Source organism: Anopheles maculipalpis, chromosome 3RL (genome assembly GCF_943734695.1).
Source record: "Anopheles maculipalpis chromosome 3RL, idAnoMacuDA_375_x, whole genome shotgun sequence".
In the NCBI taxonomy this organism is placed as follows: domain Eukaryota; kingdom Metazoa; phylum Arthropoda; class Insecta; order Diptera; family Culicidae; genus Anopheles; species Anopheles maculipalpis.
In genome coordinates, this window is record NC_064872.1 from 91,042,794 (window position 1) to 91,063,685 (window position 20,892).

Here is a 20,892-nt window from a genome sequence, read left to right on the forward strand (position 1 = left end):
ATTTGAATATTTCTGCTTTGAGGAGCTTTTTTGCTTCCTAAATGCTGATGCTTCTGGATGGATCATAAAAAAAAATCCTGTGCTTTTTTGACACAAAGCACGTTATCGCACACTCAACCAACTGTAAAGTGCGCCCATAACCATAAAACGGAATCCCCAAGTTATTCGCGGTATCAGTCCGGATCGTTTTATTTTGTTCTTTTGGCCCTCTTAAATGACTTCTGAAAACAATTCGACATTGCTGTTCGCACTTTGCTTTCTCTCGGTCACTCCTACTGTAGAGCTCATATTACTTTACCTACTAGTGAAGCAAATCGTAGGAAATTGCCCCATAATCACTGTTACCGATATTTTCACCTGCAACCGTTATCAACTTTCGTTGCCAGAACACATACACATGGTTCGGGCATGGAGGGTTTTTACTGCTTCTCTACTAGAAAAGATTGATATCCGTCCACTGGGACATGGGGTACGAGTTTGACATTCGATTCTACAACGATTTATTGCACTTCGTCGTTGAAGTCACATCAACCACACACACGCGTAGGAGAGCAAAATTGAAAAAGCGAACGAGCGAGGTAATCGTCTGCGTGATCTGCACTGGGATTTCATTTCGTTTGATGTGGTTTGTTTTGGATTCGAACTCCCCATATATGGGGGAACTACAACGTAAAAAATATTGATTGGGGCGACTAGAATTGATTGAAGAATTGATTTTCAAGCATGAGCCTACAATAATAAACTTTTTCTTTTCGAACCTTGCTCTACATCAAACCATTTCCTGTAAGTCATTATTTGTTCCCCTCCTTGCTTCAAAAGAAGTGGAAACTCTTCCTCCGCAATGTTACTTGTTTCTGTCACACTCGTTGTCGGCTGTTTGCGCAATCGAATCCATTTGAAGAGGAATTGGACCAAACCAAATTCATTTATAATCGTTTACCGATTGGAATGAAATTGTGTGATGGAACGAGGGGAACCACACAACAAATCGTAAGCGCAATCGGTCGGAAATTATGTCTCCTCCTAGCTTGAAGATGTTCCGTCCTTGTGTCGGGCGTCATTCCTGCTTTTCAGCAAGCTCGTCAGTAGACTAACGATTGGCGCAACCAAACGATTACCAAATCATCACGATAAGCTCCGATTACCGAGCCGAACAGTGCTGAAGATGATATTCGATCGATCGTGCTTTGTTGGAGGATACGTTATCAGTGTTCTAGAAATTGTTCCTGAAATGACAGCCGAGCATTCAAGCTTTGTTTCGTGAAGCAGTTTCAAGGACAAAAAGCATCAATGCCCACGCGTCTTGACGTGTGAAGAATGTATTTTTACCATCAATTGCAAAATGGAAGAACATAACAAAAACCGGGCGAAGTCAACATGAGCTGAAAATATTTTAAATCCAACCAAGACTTTTTCTACAGCAATCCATCAAACTGGTAGTAATGGATAGCAGACTTCCTGCGCCTCATCGCTGGCTCATTTTTGTTTGTAGTGTTCAATGTCAAAACAGCGTCAAACACCCGTTCTCACACATCCTTTTCCGTCCATCAGCCACCATATGGCTGAGCTCCAATGGTAAAGAAGCAAAAAGCGTAGGAAAATAACAAATGGAGTTAACGGTCCGTACTTTAGACCGTTCGGCCTGACTCCGTTAGCTTCCATCGGGTATTATACTCGCGCGCTTTCTATAAGGCCATCCTTTGATATCGCCTTTCGCAAAGCTGGCATGCCCACATACCAACGGCTCATGAGCAAGCACGGTCGCGTGACGTGAGCTCATTTTTTCCTGACTTTCAAGCGTTTCTTAAACACTTTAGCAGGAGCGGTAGCGTGAGACGCGCTTGCTGAATGTGTAGGGTGTGTAAAAATTGTGGCGCGAAATATTTCACGGTGGTTGAAATATTTCGTGCGTGAAGCGCATACTAAAGCGCTTGGTACCGATTACCATTAAGTAAATGGATTGTTTGTTAGCCTTTTTGCCTTTTTGCATTAATGATTTAAGATTTATTGAGTAGTATTTTGCTGGCCAATTAGAAATGTTTTCATGCAAGATGAATAAACTGATAATGAGCCAATAAGTGTAGTATTGAGCTGATTTTGTCGCTCGTATTGCATACCTTCGGGAGTTTTCGTTTAGGCAAAACTCTCTTTTATGAGGCATTGTTTGTAACCAACGTAAACTCACAGTAATCAATAAAATAAATCACAAACTGCTCCTAACCACAAGGAAACTGTAGCATCTGATTACCAGCGAAAAATGGCCCCCAAGAATTATACGACGGATGTTTAATGTTAAACAATTTCCTAAATAAACCAATGCAATAATTTACTCTTCGTTCGGTTTGAAGCCTCATTCCTGCTGCTGCTCAACCATGCGGACCAAAATATTTTCAATAAATTTAAACTTTTTCTCTCAGCCCCATGTTCTATCAGGATCCGAATTCATCTGCCAAGGGTAGCCGAGCACACAACAACAAGCGAAAGCACGTTTTCCCTTGGCGGATGGAAAAGTTCTTCCCAAGCGGAACACAGTCCTGAACCTGAAGAAGCATGGAATGTTTAAAAAAATGGAAGCAAATGAGCTTTCTCTTCCATCTGTGAACTTTTCCTTGAAACAAGCATGAAGGGTGTAAATTTCACCAACACTAGACTGCTCATGTTGGCATCATTCTGATACCGGATTTTCCAACTTTGGGGAAAATTATGTTACAAGAAACGAACCCTCACCTAGAGGCACTAAACGTACGAGAATGTTTTAGCCGATTTAAGTAAAACTTGTCTACGCTGCCTGCAGTGTAAGAAGTGGAAAATGATCCAAAACGATTTCGCCGCTGTACGTTCGATGTAGTCAGTGTGCGCTACCATATTTGCACTGCTATTGCTCTACGTGGAGTAGGTGTCACGCAAAGCTTTACTGTAAGAAGGAAGCATATAAACATTTACTACTATATCCTTGAAAAAGAGACATCATTCATGTCATGCTCGATGAGTCACGAGGACACTATAAAGCAAAAAACACATATACCCCCATATACATCCTTCGTACGATGTCTCGAACAACATTTGACGAATAAAACATTAAAGTTAGAGCAAAAAACGATCCTTCTTTTAAAGAGCGCACGGGCAAAGAAAGCTGATAAAAAAATGTTTATAAAAGCATACAAAAGCACTGGGAAAATGGTGGAAAACAAGCACGAAAAGGACCATTTTGGGAAGTCATTGGGGACATTGATAGACCCCAAAACATCATTTCTGTCACCAACAAAGCTACGAACGCAGTGAGCAAAATGGAAATGCAAATCAAAACCCCATCAAAGTGGTTCATATTCGAGGCGATACGATTTCGCTGCGAATGACAAAGTGCTAAGTCAGTGCTCTCTAACTTTACAATCGGTTTGCCATTTCTCCCACGGAGGAATAGGGCTTTGTGTGATGGGATTTTCACAACCTTTTCGCTCGTTGGTGGAAGATGTTCAGCAGAAAGTGTTGAAGAACGCTCTCAAAGCCTGCCTGACGATGGTGTAAACATGTTAATGCTTCAAGCGACATTGTTGGTATTTCGAAATGATGCTTCTGGCTGTACAAACAGCATCAGGAAACTCCACCAGGTCCTCCAGATAATTCATTGTCCGGCAAACAAGCGTCATTTCGGATGACATCTAGAATTTATTTGCTGACGCTGATCACAAGACCATAATCCGTTCGAGCCGTGCCCGTGCTGCTAATTAATTTGTTCGCCGGGCTTCATCAGGGTAATTGAATTTTCCACAAACAATAATGTATATTTCTTTGCATGTCCACCGGCTGGACGGTAGGGCGCGGAAGGAAAATCAATATTCAATACCAAAACACTCCCTCCTGCGTCGCAACTTGTTGAATGGTTATGAGAAACCGCAAGGCCATTTAAGAACCATCTTTATCGTCGGCTTAATGGAGCTATTTGCCTTTGAAATCACCTCCAAAGAAGAGTTTGGCGCATTTGCCTTCTGCATAAGCTGGAGGCATTTAAAATTATGGACTTTTTTTGGAGTTTTCCTTTTCTTTCATAAGTTGCTTTTAAAATCACTGAAATCAATAGCACGAGTGGAAAGTTTCCTTAATTGCTTTCACTGAGCAGAACAAAGGGAATAAAAGCACACACAAAAGAAAGATTTCGATATGAATTGGTGCTCGCATCGTGGACAAAAGGAGCTGTTTTTGTCCCCGGAAAGTCACATTCTCAAACGGACAAAGAAACGAGATTTTGCGACCGAGCGTGGTCGTTTTGTCAAACAAAAGATCAAGTTAAAAGGAGTTGATTTGGGGGTTTTTTTGTCGCTCTCTGGTCACTGCTGAAGCCTTTATGCCCTTTATCGTATTATAATGAAGCGTTCCATTTCGTATCTCGTAGAGCAATGGGCGACCATTCCGAAGAAATGGGTAACAAATTACACCCACTGGCTGTGGTGCAGTCAGGAAATAAATTGAACACACTGTTTAAGCACCATACTGCAGCAGGGAATGCAATTTTCCTGCACTCCACGGGACACCGATCGTTAGCAGGCACCTAGCGGAACACCTGCATGAAGCATTTCGATACATTTCTTTCCCGTTTCGTTGGTTCGTAATGCAATTCAGATTCGAGGAAATGGGGGAAAGCATGAAAGTTTGCTGTCTTCACGAATTTCACCTCGTGCTTGAGTTGTGTTAAACAAGTTTACAGAGGAAATTGTATTTTTTCTCTCATTTTGTTACATTGACACAGTGGAATGTATTATAAAACCATGATGAGAGATTATCTAGATATCATATATTGTTTGCAAACCAAATGTTTCATAATTTAAATTACGTATAATTTTTGTCTAAATGTATGCAATCCTTATTACTGTATAGTTTGCTTGTATGATTTAGGATGATCTTCTCCAAAAAAGATCAAGTTTTGACCGTTTTTTTCTATTCAGTCCCTCCCAGTGTGTTGTAAGTGAAGCTTGCACTTAAACCTGCCGTAGATAAAAAATTCTTCAGACAGTTCGAAAGGAATTTGGAAACAATTTTCGTACTATCCTCCAAGGACGCTCCAACACTTCATTCTTTGTCAATTCATTCGTTCGAACTTTGCCCTAAAAATGTAAAGCGCTTTAAGCTGCAAAAAAGAACATTTACCATTGCAGCAGCCTCGCACGACTGCACTCATCGATCATTTCTGCTATCAAGCCCCGTACGTCAAGAAATAGCATCGATACAATTCGTACAAAACAAATGGCAAACAAACAAAAAATGCCCCACACTTGAACCACGTCATCGGATCGAGCAATCGTAGCGTTTGCCCTTTTGCCAACTAAAATTCAGTTGATGTATCCGGTTCGCTGTTTCCACGCCTTCCGGGGATAGAGGCTTCTGTGTCCGGATGCGCCAACAAAGCAGCAAAAACTAACCAAACGAAGGTAAGCGGAAAATGGAAATGAAAAATTAGAATACATTCATCATAGCATCATCTTCCATGCCCGTGCACCAACAGCATGTGTCCAGACGGGCTACGATGCCGGTGAGAATTGATTTCGGTTTTCGGGATTCGAGATTTCGGGCATAAATTACCCACGGGCGCACGTACACGGTCGGAAAAAAACCTGTGTATGAGAACAATTTATGCAAACATAAATAAGTGAGCATTTTTCATTATTCTTGTAAGTTGGTGCCCGGTGCTCAATGGAACGCCCACGTCTGGGAAATGATGTGCTTCGTGTGCTGCATAAAATGCTAATTATTCTGCGCTGGAAATTAATGTGATGTGATCTTTTCCAGCGACGAACAACATGTAACGTTTTAAGCTGTTAGTAGCTCTTGCTGGTAGAAGAAGAATTTTCTTTCAGTATCTTTTCCAAGTTCCACGCCTTTGTTTTAACAGAAAAAAAAGCTTTTATGTGTCGTATGAGGAATAAAAACAAAGTCCACACATAGGAAAGCAGCCAAGTTAAGGTCCCTCATAATCTAGCGCTTTAATTCAGCGGATGCAACATGTTCACCAAGCTGCTGCTAGGATAATGTTGCGAGACATGGCCACCCTATCACATCTTCTTTGGGTTCTAAAACTATACCAAGAAGGGTCTGCTCTGATACACACATGTATCCCGCTCGGTGCTTATTGATGCCAGTCTCAACCACCTCGATCGCTTCCGTGCCTTGATGGAGGGTGTGATTATAGGCGCCTTTCATGTTGCGCTTTTTCTTTCATCATCCTTCCCTCGTGATGGTGTTTTTGTCGCGCAGAGAAGCCTCCCAAACATCCTTTTGCAAGACCTTCAAACTGCTCGTCTTACTGTTGGAACCACATGGAACTTGGAATAATGATGGTACTTTTACGTTATACATTTTTCTCAATTTATATCATTCTCTAGTGGGGAGCTTTACTCTCAATTTTCTCACTCTCCTCTCGATGACCGTGAATTGACACAGTGTATGACTTTCTACCTTCCTGGTGGATCCTTATGGCAATCCACCACAACAACCCTCGTCAGTGAACCAGTGTGTGATTCGAATGTAACCCTGGAAATAGCTCTGTACATGTCCCTTCATCAACCCTTGAAGTGGGATTAATTTACGGTCGTTTTCGGTGAACATCCCGCCAGCAAATCCTGCCTTTTTAACAAATCATTAATTTTTACATGCCATATTTCATGTGTACATGCTTAAGCCTTGCCATGGGGAGGCCTCGAAGGCAAAGACGTGCTTAAAAGGGATGTTTAACATCCTGTTTTTGGCTGATAATGGTGACAATGGAGTAGGATTTTCGGTCACAAGGTTATGTTCGAATCTCTTTAAGAAGAGGAAGAAGTCAATCACTCTTTTATGATGAGATATTAGATAATCAAACATTCTACTTGATTTAGCAAGCAAATGCAAGCAAATAGAACTGATTTGGAACTATTGCTTTCTCCTGAACCTCTCTACAATAAATTATTGTAAACCCGAAGCTGTTTTAAATTGCTTTAATGTTTCGCTTTTAACTTCAACAAGCGCCTCTTCAAGCCCATATATTTTCCCATCGACCGACCCTTCGATTATCGATTCGATTAGCAAACACAACGCGTTACGCCTTTTCCTTTGGTAGAATTCATTTTTCATTCGCACAAAACCGAGGCAAAAAAACGACAAAAAGACAAATAACCCGACACAACAAGACTACAAATTGATCCTACGGCTCGATAAAGGCAAGTCATAGTCTTCTGTAACGCTTGTTTTCTTCCGAGTTTCGCTAACGTATACTTGGCTCTATTTTTATACTTTTTTGCTGAAAACAAATTGACCATGAAAAAGGATCTCTCACGAAGAACAAGTCACATATTTGCCCACCACCGTTCCAGGTTTTCCAGAGTGGCAGACGCCTAAACCAGTCAGCTGTCTTGTTGTCCGATTAATCAATCGTACAAATCTTGCCCACCGATGTCGGCAAACAATTAGGTCGTTTTTCCTTTCAGCGAACGAATTTTCCAAGAAAATATTTCATATCTTCTGTTTTGCCGCGTTACTAGAGTGCCTTTGCAGTGTAGAAAAGTGATGATAAAGGTAAAAAACAAAAGGACTAGCGAAATATTAACGACGACAGCTTCATTATGTGCCACAGCCGTGCAAGCTTCAGTGAGCAAGTGTCACTTTTGCTCGAAGGAATCGAGCGTTGGAGGATACAAAAAGGACGATAAAAGTTTCCCTATTGTTGGTCATCCATTTTGTTTTGCTTTCCAGGGCAGGTTAGGAATTGGGAAGACATGCCCTTAATGCGTCTCAAACGAACTCTACACTGCTCCAAAGATACGAGAAACCCTTCTCACGCAGTCCTCGAGGTTCATCGTCACTGAACTGGAAGTACTTTACGACCAGCGAAACTTTCCCTTTTATGCGGTACCCGACACCGGCAGCGGACACGTACCGTGCGCGGTACTGCTCAGGACATTCAAGACGCCTTAAAGAGCCACGTCACGAAATAGATAATGCTTCTCCAAACGTTCCGAGTCCGTTTGCTGAGTTTAGTGCTGAGTGCCAAAAATTTGCCTTCAGTGAAGATATTCCAAGCTACACCACACCATCGTGAGTCACGTTATATGAAGGCTCCGTATTGACAGGGGCCTTCTTCCCGGTCTTCCGGCGAAACTGCCAAGGATCGGTGCGTTCGGCCAGAAGGAACTGAGTCACCGAGCCAATTTTGTTCGAGCATAAATCTCGTCTCGCCCAAGGATAGTTTCTTTTTTTTGGGGTTCAGTTTTTGCAAAATGTGACCGTAAGGACGAAAGACGGGTTTGTGGTTCCAGAGAGCATCCCGAGTGTAGTGAATTTGCTGCTGCAGCGCTTTATCGATAAAACAAAAAATAGGTACTGCCCCGACTGGGCAAGGTACGTACGTCATTGTTCCTAACGCTATTTTGTCTCTTCTATATGTTGTTGTGAGTGAAAAATTTAACTACATTCAGCACCTAACAAAAGTGAGCATCAAAGCGATTTAAGCTGCTCCAAGCTCCACCAAGGAAGCTTAGTGGGATGTTTTTGGTTATGTAAACATTTGTTTAGAATCCGCTCCGACTAACAATCCTTGTCGATGATAGACTGTCGTCGTGTCGAGCAGTACAATCGATACACGCGTATAACCTCAACTTGGAGACCACCTCGAGCGATACATAAACGGGCTGATGGATGGGAGCATTGTTTGACTTCTAGTCTCCGTCAACTAATCTGTACGATAAACAAAGACACATCTGCTCCCGTCTAAAGGTTTAAAGTGGCTCAGGGTTGGCTATAGAAAAATGTCAATTTTCACTGTTCCGTTACAACAATTCCACGCAACCGTACATCGGGGGAGAGAAACTGAAAATTATTTTATTTTCTAAATTCTTTAAAACTTCAAGAAACTTGCCCTAAGAAACTAAAGCTCTTAACCATTTTTTCTCTCTATTACTCATCAAAAAGTAAGTGAAACCCTTCATAGATTAACCGAAAGATAATAAAACGAACAAAAGCTCCATTTTTTCCCATGAACTTTGTCACACTATTCGTAATATGCACTACACGCGACTCCAACAAGCTTCGAAATGCAATTAATCCCCGTTAGTGACACTTCACTGCACACTTCACTAGCCCGGATTGCCATTGGCACCGGAAACGCATCGATCCGTGAACCGATTCCGACCGACACCAGATGCTTCCGGTGTATCTTTTCGATTTTGCGAAACTTTTGTCGGGACACATAATTTCACCTCGCCCCCCCACACACCCATATATACGCGCCACTTACACACAACGAACTTCAATCCTTTCCCACGGTCAACATTCGAAATCGATTATCCTTCCATCTTGTAATCCTGCCGCGAACAAATGAAGACATCTGGAACCCCTCTGACACTGACCGGTTGGAATCTCCGGGTTCGGGCTGGTAGGTCTTGTTTGCTTATCATTTAATATCCCCAGCAGGGAACCACTCGGTGCCTGGGATTTATTCCCTGCGATACTAGCTCGCTTCATTCAACTTTCTACTTGTTTTCCATCCTTCCTTGTTTGTATCTGTGAGTTGGATGTTGTTAACACTTGTTCTTATCCTCCGCAAGTAGTAAGACCGCTAATTCCAATCTAGCAAATCATCACCTTTTCTTTCGCCTCGCCTCAAAATCACATTATCGCCTAATGCTCTGCAACTAAAGTCACGGTAGTAAGTATCATAGGGCAAACGAACAAATGAGAACCACTGATCACGGACAGACGACGCACAGAAAACTGACGCTCGACGTTACGCAGCACACGTTCCGGATTCGACTGACTGTCTTGCTGCGATTGCTACAGTCACGGGACGAACCATCCGAGACCGAGACCCGGTACGGTCCCCTTCGCTTGGCGGATGGTTTGGAAAGTTTTGACACCAACACAAGCGTAGCTAGTAGTACAAACCAGCCCGCAGCGTCTATGAGGCTCACGGTGCCAGTGAGTGCTCTACTGCTGCTAAACGAGCTGGAAAGTCCAGGCGGAAGTTTTTCAATAATATTTACCTTTTAAACAAATAAATTCTATTCGAAGCTAACTTACTTTTGCTGAGCTCAACCACAAGACCTTAGGGACAATCGGAATGAAGCTTCAGAAGAAACTGCTTGTGTGTGTGTGTTTCCAACCTTTTGTTTTCCAACCTTTAGAAGACTCCCTCACGTGATAACAAGCACAACGCAAACGACACACATCGCAAAATGAGCTCCTTACTCCTGGTGAGCTACCTCTGTAAACAAGCACTGTTGAATGTCGCTCACCGGCGTACAGGATCTCGCGAGTTACCATTACACCCGGGTACAAGCGAGTTCGAGTCACGTGCTCGCTCCGTTCGGATTTACCGGCCGAGCCCGACAGGTCTCGGGACGAGCCCATCGTCTTCCCTTTTTTGCTAGCTTTACCGCAACATCGCGTACTGTCTGATGGAATTCTTTCTTCTCTATGATTTTATTTTTCACCACAAACTGCCACGGAGAAGATCTGTCCACCGTTATCATTCTAGGTCGTCAGGTCGTTTAAAGTCCTGCGAGAGTTTAAGTATGAACCACGGCCGAAGCAGCTTGCGGCACCACACAGCACACAGTAGGCGAGTAAATTGTATGTCTTAATGGGCGTTTGGAGTAAAACTTTGTCCACCCGACTGCTGTGCGAGGTTATGTAATCGCATGTGGTCGCAAACGCTTCCCCGGGTCTTTTGGCCGGGTTGACAGTTGACAGCTGGTCGGTCGATGTGCGCGCGTAACCAGCAACAGCTTGAACCAGCAATCCAGCGTCCTGGACCGTGTGCTCGCTGCGTGTGCTTTGCGTACGGAGTTTGACCCGTACGGTAATGCAATAACAATCACGCTAAGTGCTTTCTCGAAGATTGAAAATGGGCCCGGTCGTGAACGTTACTTTTTATCGTGCATACATACACAACATACGCCGAACTGTAGCCATGTGAGCCCTTCGGGGTATGCGACAATCCCGTTTTTGTTTGTCCTTTCTGCACCGGAACTAGCCTTCGAGCTAGAAAAAGGGAAACCACTCTTTCACACATCAAAATAGACCAACTCGTGGTAACTATTCTCGTGACTTCACATACACCGATATGACATTTTACGATGCTCATTTTCATGGGCATAAAGTCTTATCGGGATGTTTGGCTTTATTCTCATATCATAGAATTTCAGATATTTCAGGTGATGTACAACACTTTGAGAGACATTCATTTTAATCTTTGAGCATTTATCAGCACGAAATAATTGAACAAAGTGCACCCACCACCTATCGATCGGCAAATATTAATTACCCCGTACGCAGTGAATCATTCCTAACCGCCCCGTGAACCGAAACTGCAATTTAATTAAATAAACACTCTCGACCGCTCTAATGCATTGTTAGCATCAACAAAAACGATCGGCACCGCATAAACGCTACCCGCTGCCAGCCGTTCTCCGGACGTCGCCCCTAGGATTGTGGTGTAAAACACCAGGCGCCTCCATTGCTCACGCTATGAGAGACTCACTGAGTTCTTTCGTCAACACTCAATCGGCATGAAATTTGCCGGGAATTCACTGAAGGGAAAATTCATCTTGTGTTCATGCGAGTTCGAAAAAGCTCCTAGAAAGCTTCCAAGAACGTGAGCTAAAGAGCAACCATAAAGTAACGCCATCGGACAGAATATGATTGAACTATGTTTTTGCAACTATCTGCTTGTGATTTTATGACTTTCTTCTTTGCTTGAACGTTTCCCGTTTAACTGTTAATTGATTGCCAGACGTTCGTATTTCGAAGCAGAAATTGATGGCCCTTTGATAGCATAGCAATTCGCGCTGGCAATCATCATCTGTCAAGTGAAGGAGATTTAATCAACGCCGGGTGTGGATTAATGCTCTCGGCGCTACAATTTCTGCCACATTTGCTGATTGCCAATTGATTCCGAGCAACGGGACCATTAATGGATGCCTGGGATACTTTTCCCTAACAAACTCACATTCCCGAAAAGAAACTCCCGTTAAGCTTTAAGCATTCCCTGCAAACGCCCTCATTACGCCTTCACATAATAGTCTTTGTTCCACTCCAGCTTAATCCGCACGTGTCTTTAGCCCAAATGGTCTGATGGGGGTTTTTTCCCCCCTCGCTTGAAACGCAACCAATTGACCTCCAGTTTAGAGGATTAAAAGAAAGCAAAAGCTACAATACGAAAACGGACCTTCCGGCCGACCGGGTGCGACTTCCTTAGTGCGAGCAGTTGCAACAGCAGTTGATGTCGAGAGTGACTTCTCCAGTGTGACTGTAGGTACCCAAAACAGGCACGCAATCAACAAAATGGCACGACCATCTTCTTGCCACACGCTCTTTGCTACGCGCCCACCATCAACGCGCCACCAGCCCAAAACGAGTGTGCCCAAATGTCCTTGCATGGGTGAAAATGAGATTCGTAGGCACGTACCAAAACGGACACTTTTTATTCTTCTTCGCCACCCGTACCACAACAACAACAACAAAAACGACGAAACAAGCCGGAAAACAAACGAGGAAATGTCTACAACTTCACTTCCGATGAAACCAAACCGAAGTTCCGCATTTATGCCCATTGCAACGTGAAACACAAAATACTACAAAAGAAATCATTTTGCTCAACAAATGAATATCGCCCGGGGTGGGGAACGTCCTCCGACCGGAACCAGAAATTTGCGACCGTTTGGGTACCAAATCATGGAAACGTGTACTGAATAGTCTACACAAAACGTGCGAATAAGAGAGCGAAAATGAGTGAGAAAGGCCTTCATACCCATGAAAGTTTTTCCTTCACAATGAGCGCTTCCCTTCGCTATATTCTAATGACCATTCCAAACCTGAATAGGTGAATCGTACAGCTCCACAGTAAACTTGCTCAAAGTATCCCCATCGGTCATCCAGTCTAAATTGTCGGTAATAATCATTTACTGATTTGAGTTGCCTCGCTAAAAAGTTTAAGACTCAATCGAAATAAATTTTATTACATCGCTCTATCATCATGATTACCTTCTGCGCGGTTCTCAGATACTCCGAGTACCTAACAATCCAAAACAATTAAAAGCTGCATCTCACAGCACCACCAGCCGGGGCTTTGGCGACTTACCTGGAAAGGAAATAAATAAAAACAAACAAAGTTACTACCATTAATCTGCAGAATAGTGCAATACACGACGTAAATATACACAGAGAAGAAGTATTATCCATCTCTTACCGAGTTTATTTTCTGAGAGGCAAAACAAAGATATAAAATTAAACTAAAAAACGAAAAAAATACAACTTCCCATGCATCAACATGCTGTAAGAGCTCAGAAAATGCGGCACTGGTGGATAATCTCGATTGTAGTAAGTTCATTTGGTGCTGCTTGTCCGTGCTGCGTTTCGTATTTAAGAGCAAAGAACACAATCCGGATTAGGAGGGCTTTATGGTTGATTCGACCGACCGTGACGGAAAGGTACACAGTGATGGCTCTCTGCCTCCGGTTCCCCTTCTTCATTCATATCTTCTGTTACAAATACACTTCTTCTAAACGAAAGCATTCGCTTTTAGACCGTTTTAATGCCCGTAGTGCGATCTGATTCAACCCAGCGACGGGATACAAATTCGTTTGCGTTCCGTTTGGCTGATATAGTTGTCCCGCTGCTTGTGAAGTGTCTATCGTTTGATTAAAGCTTACCCTGCCGGCTTCATAACGGCTCAATAAAACTTTCATCATCTTAAGCTTCATGGAACGGTTGCTTCTAACCAGTGCCGACAGGAACGAAGCAAGAGGTGAGAAACAATTTAATCATTCTAATGGTAGTTTTATTTACGAATATTGGCAGCGCCAAGCGGTTCATGAAAAAAATCAATTTTTCAGGATAATTCATAAGATGAATGGACTACTTTGTTTTTGGATTAATTTTAGAGAAACACGCATTAAAATAACCTCATTACAAGAAGAAAAAGAAAATATTCTTTTAACAGCCTACAATTATCGCACATTAGTAGCTTATCTCTTTCTAGCCTTTTTCCCCCACAAGCAAATCTACCCTTCCAGATGTGTATCTTTTAGCTTTAATTTTGTACACAACCCCCTACGAAAAAACATCATTCTATCACGCACTCAACTGCCCCCTTTCAATTCTAGGGAAAATTGTAATATTTCGTGAGCCCAAATCAGCTGATGACGGACCAACCGGGAACGCACAACGTTTGGCGAATTTCCTTTCTCGAAGCTAGAAAAAACTAACCCATGAAATGGGTCTGCTCACGCAACTATGCTATTATATGGTATGATTTTAATTGATTCCAAAATCGTCATAGCCTTCGGGGCAGGACGGGACTATCGATCGAGTATGCTTTTTGCCCTTCTGGACCTCGTCACTGGGAGCTTGTAAAAACGGCAACCTGTTGAAAATAACCGCTCAAGCAAAGTGAAACGTTAGTGGGAACATCTCTACATTCTTGGAAAAAAAACCTTTTACATTGAAATTGTAGCTAAATTAGAGAGTTATTCCTTTTTTGTTCATGCATATGTCAATTCACCTTCGACATAAAAAAGCAAAACAAAAAATGGAGCAAATAAATTAAAAATTTTGCAAAAATTTTACGTTCAAATGAAAAATCCTTCCATTCATTTGAATTGTACACCGTCATCATGAGTGTAAAAGCCATGCAAGGGCTGGCCAGTTTTTTCTACCAACTGGTCAACCAAAACGACAGTGATGCGTTGCATTTCAATTACGTTTCACATGAAGAGACCCAGAATCATAGAAATTCGCACGAGTGTATTGGTATCCTTCCCGAAACGATGAGGTATTAATTAATCCTAAATGGAATTGGGAAAATCCGTAAAAAATAATGAACTAACATTCAACACTTAAATGAGCGTGATCCTCCTTAAACTATGCAATTAGTATTACACGATCATATAAGCAAGCAATGTTATATCAAAAAAGGTTATTTTAGAGTATTTGTAATGCACTTCAATACTATTAAAATTATTTGCCCGTGCTATATACTTTAGGGATACGAAAGTAACATCCAAAACATCATAATTATTATCGATGCATTTTCTTTTTCAACATTCATTCATTTCAGCTCAAGAGCTATTTTTGCACCCATTCATTACATTTCAAACACACACACACACACACACACACACTGATCCCTTTGCATACAGAAAAGTTTATGAAGCATTCTCGGCACCCATTAATGTGTCCCTACGCTTCCGGCGCACACCATCTGAGTAAGCTTTTACAATGAACAGTGTTTGCGTACTACTCTCTTAAAATAATACCATTTACGTGGTGGATTTTCCTAGCTAAACAAACCCGCTCACTTAAATATTGTATCACTGCTGCTGCTTCTGCTGCTGCTGCTGCTGTTGGGCTGCAACATTTTCCATGCAAATTCATACACCACGCTGCTTCTCATTACAATTCCATTGCGTGCGTGCGTTTGGTGGGATGGTTTCCCATCTGGTTCCATCCTGGTATTTGTGCCTGGTGCCGCATGTTTGCATTACAACTCCCACCTTCACCTTTCTTTCTCAAGACGTCTGATTTAATTGTATCGATTTTTATTACATCACCGCTCACCGCAGGGAAAGAGCACGTCTTTTTTATAAGGCGAAGGAGAGGAAAAATAAAAAGGAAATCGGTGCGATTCAAGTACGGTTGCGGCGGCCGATGCCGGTTGGCAGTTAAATTGATCGAACGGAACGGGGACGCGAACTCTTGTAGCGAATTGTGTAGTCCCATGGGGCTATCGATAAGGCTTTCCTGAGTGTGGTGCGTGTATGTTTGCAGGAGAGCACGACTCAGCTTTTGCTAATGACATCCACATCAAAGGCGTCCGCACTGATGAAGGTGAAGGTGAACAATATTTTGACCCCATGTTATGTTTTCTTCGCTTGTTTATCACCCCTCGATCGTGTCAGGAAAATATTCCTGCTCAACATTTTCTCGACGGGTTTCGCTGGAAAAGAAAAAAAAACAACAACGGTATCGAAAACCATCGCCCGATGGCCATCGCTCCAACGACCAAAGCGGATTGCCAATCGATCCAAGTGATGGTGGTGAGCTGCAACTTGTAATCGATTGCTCCGAAAAGGAAACATACTAACGCCGGTCGTGTACACAATTGGTCGAAATGGGTCTAAATCTTCTTTTTTCCGTTAGTCTTTAAATGGGGAAAAACGATAAAAAGCACTTTCCTTGCCTCACAAGAGAGTTTCTCGGAATCTACATCCTTTCGAATCATTATTTGCGTGCTTACCTAGCATGTGAGAGGACCGTGCTGAAGTTCCAGATTCTCCTCCAACAAAGATGGCATAAATTGAAGCTTTCCAATAACAGCGTAACATGCTGTTTTTTGGTTGAGCATTTTCTTCATTACCTTACCGCAAAAGACGTGCCTGGTGGCTCGCCAAGTAGTACCAAGCGATCGACGCTTTTAAGAAGGACCCTTTTTTGCCCCATTCGGATGCCATCGTACAAAAGCTTCATCGGCAGGGGGGAAATGTAATTCCATAATTCGTTCATATTTTATAGCCTATTGCGGATCGCTTCCGTGGAAGTTGCTGAACTGGAACCGGGTGAGTTTTTATGCCATATTGTATAAATCTTGTACCGCACAAACTCAACACCTTGCGCTGGATAACCAAGAAACGATGGTCTTTAAGCTTCTATTTGGTCGCTTTTTTATTTTGGTAGATATCTTCTCGTCCTATCTGAAGGCGTATTATGCTTTGCCGTACTCAATGAACCCTGAGCTGGACAATCCTCCTAACAAGGTGGTCCTCTCAGCTTTTTCTTTGCTTTACCTGCCTTATAACCCTATAAAGGCACAACCTCACAAAAGATATGCGTGATCGTAGCTTTAGAAGGATTTTCCAATCGATATATTTACCTTTCATTCATGGAATGTTGTTCCTCACAAACATTCTTTTTATTTTTTTTTTTCAAGTGGATGGGTTTGAGTGACTGAGTTTAGTATTCTTTTGTTTGCTTGTGTCGGGGCCTTCAGCAATCGGTTGCTTGCTGTCCTTGATTTAGCGTGATTCTTCCAAGAACTGCCCTTAAAGTCCATTTCCGAACACAAACACGCACACACTCTCACACATTTTGATGCATCAAGCGGTGAAAATAGCGAGTTTTTCCGACACGAAACGGGCACGAAATAATGGAAACAGACGAATGCGGGACAAAGCTATTAAAAAATGAAATACAACCATCACCCCTTGATTGAATTCGGAGCTTGTAGCAATAAGCTTCGGTCGCGGAAGCTTCAAAGGAGTGAGTCAACCGAGAAAACTCGACCCTTGTACGGCTTGCCTGCATAGCATCACATTCTTACGATGTGCGATGACAGCATGGTAAGGCTACGATAGGAAAACATTTATGTGTCTACGAAGCGTGCTAAATTCTTCACAACACCAACTACGTCATGGTACGAGGTCGATGCAATGGTATCGCAACGACAACAACATCGCCTGCACAATGCTGAGCATTTTCCCAATCTGACTTGTGGACCCAAAGAAAAAAAAACCTTTTTCTCACGCCGGCAATATGAAGACACGTAACCAGAACTCGTATTCAATTCCACTCTTATTGGTTGGTCTTTGAAACGTGCAAAAGATGCGACACACTTGACGACGCTTGCTGTTCAAGGGTATCAATCACAGACAAGAAAACACATAAACACACAACAATGTGCCTCCCCAAATAGAGAGAAAGAGAGAGTGTGTACAACGATTACAGTTGTCGATCACACACTTCGGTGTTTGGATAAACATGGGCGGAAGATGCCTTGAGGCCGGGCAACGGAAAGATAGCAAAGGGCCATCCACTTACCACTGTACCAATAAGAAGCACTTGAGTGTGGCTTACGAGCCGTTTGCTTTGTTTGTACTTTTTAAACATTGCCGACATTAAAAGCATTGCTAATCTGTCCATAATACCTTTCGGTTTGTTGTCAAGGGCATAATCTGGACCCTAATAAATGCATCGATTGCAGGCTGTAAATCAGAATCTGTCGAAGCTGCTGCTTTGACTGTCAACAGCCACACTAAACAAAGGCTTAATGTCGGCAGGTGAAACGACAGCTTAATCGTTTAATCACACATTGGCCTGGTTTAAACATCCGTGTTTAGCAAGAACTCTTAAAATTTCGTTAGTCACTGGACTCGAGAGCATCGTTCAGCCTATAGCATTACTTCGTGTTAAGTTAACTGCTTTGAACTTGGACCGGTGGCTAACAGCAAGTTGAGCCTTCAATCACAACACATGAAGGTATGCAATATAAATTTTTAATTACACTTTACAGCGAAGAAGTTTTGGGATTGGTCAGCTACCAACCATAGTGATAGCACCTTTAACACTAATTTTCATCTTAATCTTAAGCGAAGTTTCTCATTGAATAGATTTTGTGCAACTTGAAATTTTGGAAATCTTGGTTTAACGATTCTCTGAGCTTCACAGACTGATACACCGCTTTCCAATCTACTCACCGATCCGCATGGTGATCCTCGGGCGAGATCATCTTCGACAGATGCTTACAGCTGGAGTCGAGCCTTCCCATTGTGTTGCAATCCTGCTTGTTCCTGTTAGAACCGCACCTACACACCTTCACTCACACGCGATGTGGTTCAGGCTAACGCGATAAACAACCGTACTGAATGGCACCTGATCCAATGCACCCGATCCAGGAAATAACTGGATCACAACTGCCGTCTGCCACCGATGTCTAGCGAGCTTTACGATACTTTCCATCATGAGCGTGGGCCTCATCATCTATCGTGTCACCTTTGGATTGCCGTATAATTGACAACCGCTGAAGGGCTAATTTACTAATAGCGAGCGTGTGGCCGCCTGTGTCCGGCAAGATGAAACGAAGCGGGTGTGAAGAAACCGAGGTTTCGGATTGAATAGCACACCCTCTTATCTTATCTGCATTGTGCGATGCCCGGGAGGAATGAAACCTACACGACATCACTGCCATCGAAGCTAACCAAAGCGACATGGCTTTTTGGCTTGAACGGAGGTGTGGACACTGTACTGTTACACCGTGCAGGAAAGGAAGTATCGCAAATAGAAGGTTACGTCCAGAGACACATTCTGGCTTCGTTTTTCAACCCGTTGATTAAAGTAACTGGATGAGGGCGTTCCGATGCAATTTAACTTGCAACCAAAGTGCATCACACTGCACCGTTACTTCCACGCTGAGGACCTCAATCGGTGAACGATGGTCAGTACCGACACCGGTGGGATTTCAAACGGAAAAAGGACAATCAATTTACGGTAGATAAAGCTTCCATGTGTGACCGCCCTGGGCTGAATGGTTGGATACGATACCGGTACGCGCGTGTGTTATCCCTGCGGCAGATAGTACGGAATCGCTCCATGAATTATTTGCCTCCAAATGGAAAATTATTCATCCACTGCGCAATTGCAACAATGTCTTCCACTTAGCCGGTATAAAGTTTTAATTAAAACTTCGCTCACCTTCTTCCTTCCTTTGGGTTGGATATGAAATCAAAAATTCATCGACTCAATTACCGTCAGCGTATACGGAATAAACACAGGCCAACGGGGAAAGAGAAAATCAATTGATTGGCTCACATGTTCTTCTCGGATTTCATAACGATATGATGATTAAACACTTCAAAGTTCATAACGTTAACTTCACCGAAGCGCACATCATTCCATCTTGCCAAACATATCACTCTCGATTGGTACCGATTGCTGATGTAACTACAAAATGGAATATGTTTTGCATATGAGCAAAACCGTGTTGTCGCACCAAAGCCCTTGAAGCGCACGTCGATTAGATAAAGCAAGAACAAATGGGTAACAGATTCCCCCCTAAAGCGATCTCAAATGATTGATGCAGTCTGCGAAAAATAGCACGATTTTGTGCTCGTTGCGGCTGTTCGCTCTCCGAAGATCACACCAACCTGGCAACTAAGGTAGGATTGACGGAAAGAATGGACAGTTGTATGTCCAAGATTAGATAGACTGAATTTAAGGCTCGTTATAACGTCATACTGAACCCATTTTTAACTCGCGTGATGGACACGTGGAAAGACGCCAATGATAAACGCATCTTGATTCATACAGACAACCAAGTTTAAGTCCCACAGAAGGGACATCAATGTCCCCGTGAGGATCATCAAATACGATCATCTTGTACCAGAACATTCACACGTTCGTATGATTGGTTGTTAAATGATTGCCCAACTGTTTTGATCGTATCGAAGATCAAGCTTTTCAGGATCAATAGTGACTTAGAAAATTCTGATATTGATTATGTTTACGAAGATAGTATCATTTTATCTTCTTCTTCTTCTTCTTCTTCTTGGCTAAACGACCTTTAAGGTCATGCCTTTAAGGTCATCGAAATTTCTTTCTAGACTAGATTTTAATCCCGGTCCTGCCGTTTGAAGAACGGCGCCGCTTTCGCCTATACCACCAGGCCGCCCCATCATTTTTCAACTAAAATAAAATTACAAACATATACAGCCAATTCCTACTTCTTGTGATGCTACTTCAGAAAACGCACACTGGAATTTAGGGCAACCATTCTGTATCCTAAATATTGTATGTAATCCTGGTTATGTTGGGTTAACAATGTGAAGAATCGATGGAATTGCACCACTGCATCCTCAAAGTACAATAAGCAAAGAAATATACGACTGTGTCTTTCAGAGAAATGTTTTTTTTTTCCATTTCACCTGCCACTCTTGGCCGATTTTCCACACCCTTATTTTTTGTCCTTCTACCATCTTGAACGTTTCACAAATATTAGCACTGCAGATTCCGCTAGATACAATCTACCAGTACCGAACCGTATCCCAACCAGTGAAAGGAAAGCATTGTGACACTATGCCACATCTTGAAAGGTATCATCGT

At 42.6% G+C, this 20,892-nt stretch overlaps 3 protein-coding genes across 4 annotated transcripts in view; 1 reads left to right on the top strand and 2 right to left on the bottom strand.

Moving 5' to 3' along the window:
* LOC126561808 (regulator of MON1-CCZ1 complex) overlaps positions 1-20,892 on the top strand; it is a 250,519-nt gene that overhangs the window by 140,704 nt on the left and 88,923 nt on the right. The window lies entirely within an intron of this gene.
* Positions 1-20,892, bottom strand: part of LOC126561334 (potassium channel subfamily T member 2) — a 130,158-nt gene that overhangs the window by 95,702 nt on the left and 13,564 nt on the right. The window contains exon 1 of one of the 2 annotated variants that reach the window (XM_050217418.1): positions 18,492-18,593. The exons of the other annotated variant lie outside the window; for it this stretch is intronic. Within the exon in view, the coding sequence (XP_050073375.1) occupies positions 18,492-18,562 (71 nt within the window). The 5' untranslated portion in view covers positions 18,563-18,593. Of the gene's footprint in view, positions 1-18,491; positions 18,594-20,892 lie in introns of those variants that run through there. 2 annotated transcript variants of the gene reach the window in all.
* The window catches only part of LOC126562510 (glycerol-3-phosphate dehydrogenase [NAD(+)], cytoplasmic), a 211,372-nt gene that overhangs the window by 55,340 nt on the left and 135,140 nt on the right, over positions 1-20,892 (bottom strand). The window lies entirely within an intron of this gene.